This window comes from Adiantum capillus-veneris, chromosome 16 (assembly GCF_014529385.1).
Source record: "Adiantum capillus-veneris isolate H3 chromosome 16, ASM1452938v2, whole genome shotgun sequence".
Classification (NCBI taxonomy): Eukaryota; Viridiplantae; Streptophyta; class Polypodiopsida; order Polypodiales; family Pteridaceae; genus Adiantum; species Adiantum capillus-veneris.
Genome location: NC_140946.1, coordinates 103,843,048 through 103,845,679, shown reverse-complemented (window position 1 = coordinate 103,845,679; position 2,632 = coordinate 103,843,048). Strand labels below are relative to the sequence as shown.

Here is a 2,632-nt window from a genome sequence, read left to right as displayed (position 1 = left end):
TAGATAGTTGTGAATCTAGTAGAGTCCTTCCAATTATCTCTTTTTTGTGAATGTTTTGAGGATATGATTACAACTCTAGAATCATGGTTTGATTATTCAAGTTTTTCAGGTATCTACATGCATAGTTTAGCACCGTATGACCTAGTTTCGACTCTCATAGAATGGGCTATGAGTAAATGTCAGAAGCTTGGGTCCAATATGAGTTTAACATGATTATTTGAGTGATTTAAGATCATGATTACTCGCTGGTCGGAATGATCTTGATTCCCTAAAGTAGGAATGATAATCTCAGTAGAGCAAAGATGCAAGCGATCAAAAGGCAAGCGAGCCATGTGGCCTCTATCATGAGTGGGAGACAAAAGTAAGTTTTTCTAGCACCTCTATGAGGAAGAGAAAAGGAAAGAAAAACCTACCATGATTTAGAGAGAAGGAGAAGCACTCACTTTTGACATACGTACAACAATGTTGGAACTTGAGAATTGGCAACAAGGTGATTAGCAAAAGCTCACGCTCCCATCATGGGTCGTAATGGCATGCTATTTTGTTTAACTGGTGGTTTGTCCCTTTGACATTCATTACATTGCTTGACAAACTCCTTAGCATCACCAAACAATGTTGGCCACCATAGACCTGACATCATTATGGCTTTAGCTGTAGTTTCACCAGAGAAATGTCCACCTGCTTGCCCCACATGAGCTTGCTGCAATATGGGAACATACTCTTGTTCTGCTGCACAAAGCCTCAATTGTTAATCTTTGCCTCTCTTGTAGAGATGCTCGTCTATGAGTACATATTCTTGGGATTCAACTTCAATGGATTTACGTCTTGCCCGATCTACATTTATGAGTCTTCAAATATTCAATTATGTACTTACTCCATTTGGGTGCTACTGTTACTTCAAACAAGGTAGCATATGGTATGGGATGCCTATTTTGACATGCCAAACAGTTTTTGATAAAAGTATTTATATCTGTATAAATCGTAGGCCAATATACACCTAATCTTTCGATTCGTTTGACCGTTTGATCCAAGGAGAAATGAAGATTCGCTAATGAATTATGTGGACCTCGCATATAATCTTCATATTCAATAGGTTCTATGCATAAGCGTAAGATTTGGTCCTTGCCTTGACGGTACAATATACCTGCCATTAGCTGATAACAAGAAGACTTTTGAATTGTACCAGATGTGTCCCTTGGATGAAGTGTTGGATCCCGTATCCCCATTGTTAGTAAGAGAATCATTTGTTCTGACCATCTCGGAACCATTTCAATATTAAACAAATAGGCATCTGGCAAGTCATCGTCCACACCCTTAGGAGCTTCTCCATTGGGAATCCGAGACAAATGATAAGCTCTCTGATGTGTAGTACCCATCTTTACCACGACGATAAAGTCAAGTTCTAGCAAGATAAGAAACCATCTTACTATTCGACCCGTGTTGCATGGCTTGTTGACCAAATATAATAAGGCATGATGATCAACAAAGAACACAAATTGGTTCGCCAGTAGATAATGCCAAAATTTCTTTACAGCATATATCATACCTAGACCCTCACGTTCTGTAGTCATATAATTTTTCTCGGCGTTATTCAACTGCCTACTAGCATAGCAAATAGGAAAATCGAGTTTCCGTCACGTGGCTGAGCCAATGTGCAACCAATAGCAAAATTGGAAGCATCAACATGTACATGAAATATTTTGTTCCAATCGGGAGCTTTTAGGATTGGTGCATTCGTAAGGGCTTTCTTCAATTTTTTAAAAGAGATTTCGCATTCATCTATCCAAATGAAAATGGTGATGAGAGCGTACATCAGCTTTGCAATCACTGCATACATATAGATAAATCGTCTATACTAACTGCAGTGTCCCATAAATGATTGCACTTGTTTCACATTGTGCGGCCTAGGAAGCTCCACAATTACCCTAATCTTCTCTAGATTCGTTGAAATGTGGTTTTTTGAGACAATATGTCCCAAAATTTTCCCTTGTCTAGCCATGAAAGCACATTTCTCAGGGTTTAGGCAGATATTGTATGTCCTACACTTTTCGAAAACCTTCTTTAAATGTTCTTTATGCTCCATCCGAAGGATTGAGTGAACACATAGTCATCCATATAGATTTCCAAAAAGTCTCTCAAATACTCCTTGAAGGCATGAGACATTAATCGTTGGAAGGTGGCTGGAGCATTTGTCAACCCAAAAGGCATCCTTCTAAAGTCAAAAATTCCCCATTTTGTAGCGAATTCCATCTTGTGCTGATATCTTGGATGACTAGACGATTGGTTGTATCTAGAGAAACCATCAAGGAAGCTAAAAGCTTCTTTACCTGCCACTCGTTCTAGTACATGTTCCATGATAGGAAGAGGATAGTTGTCTCTTATTGTTGCTGCATTTACTTTCTTGAGATTGACACACACCCCTAGTTTTCCATTTTTCTTGGGCACTACCACAATAGGGAAACCCCATTCGGTGTGTTCAATTTCATAAATAAATTCAGCATCTTTAAGTTGGTCTATTTCCTCCTTGATCTTTTTAGAAAAGGTTTCATTATAGCTGTAAGGACGTTGTCCACTCCGCCTTGCGTCCTCTCTCAAGGGTATTGTGTGTTGACAGATGGAAGGATCAACTCCT

At 39.1% G+C, this 2,632-nt stretch overlaps 1 protein-coding gene across 1 annotated transcript; it reads right to left on the bottom strand.

Annotated features, from left to right (window-relative positions):
- Window positions 1-505: 505 nt before the first annotated feature.
- On the bottom strand, window positions 506-1,376 carry LOC147439562 (uncharacterized). Its single transcript, XM_086484040.1, has 2 exons — window positions 1,145-1,376; window positions 506-729 (listed from the first exon to the last, which is right to left on the bottom strand). The coding sequence occupies exons 1-2, from the start codon at window positions 1,374-1,376 to the stop codon at window positions 506-508; spliced, it is 456 nt and encodes a 151-aa protein (XP_086340166.1).
- Window positions 1,377-2,632: the final 1,256 nt, after the last annotated feature.

What these genes read in the sequence shown, in the direction of transcription:
- LOC147439562 (XM_086484040.1), bottom strand. Translation starts at nt 1,376, where the DNA reads ATGGGTACTACACATCAGAGAGCTTATCATTTGTCTCGGATTCCCAAT. An exon ending in TTGTTATCAGCTAATGGCAG is followed by an intron (nt 730 to 1,144) that starts GTATATTGTACC and finishes GGCTTTGTGCAG; the next exon opens with CAGAACAAGAGTATGTTCCC.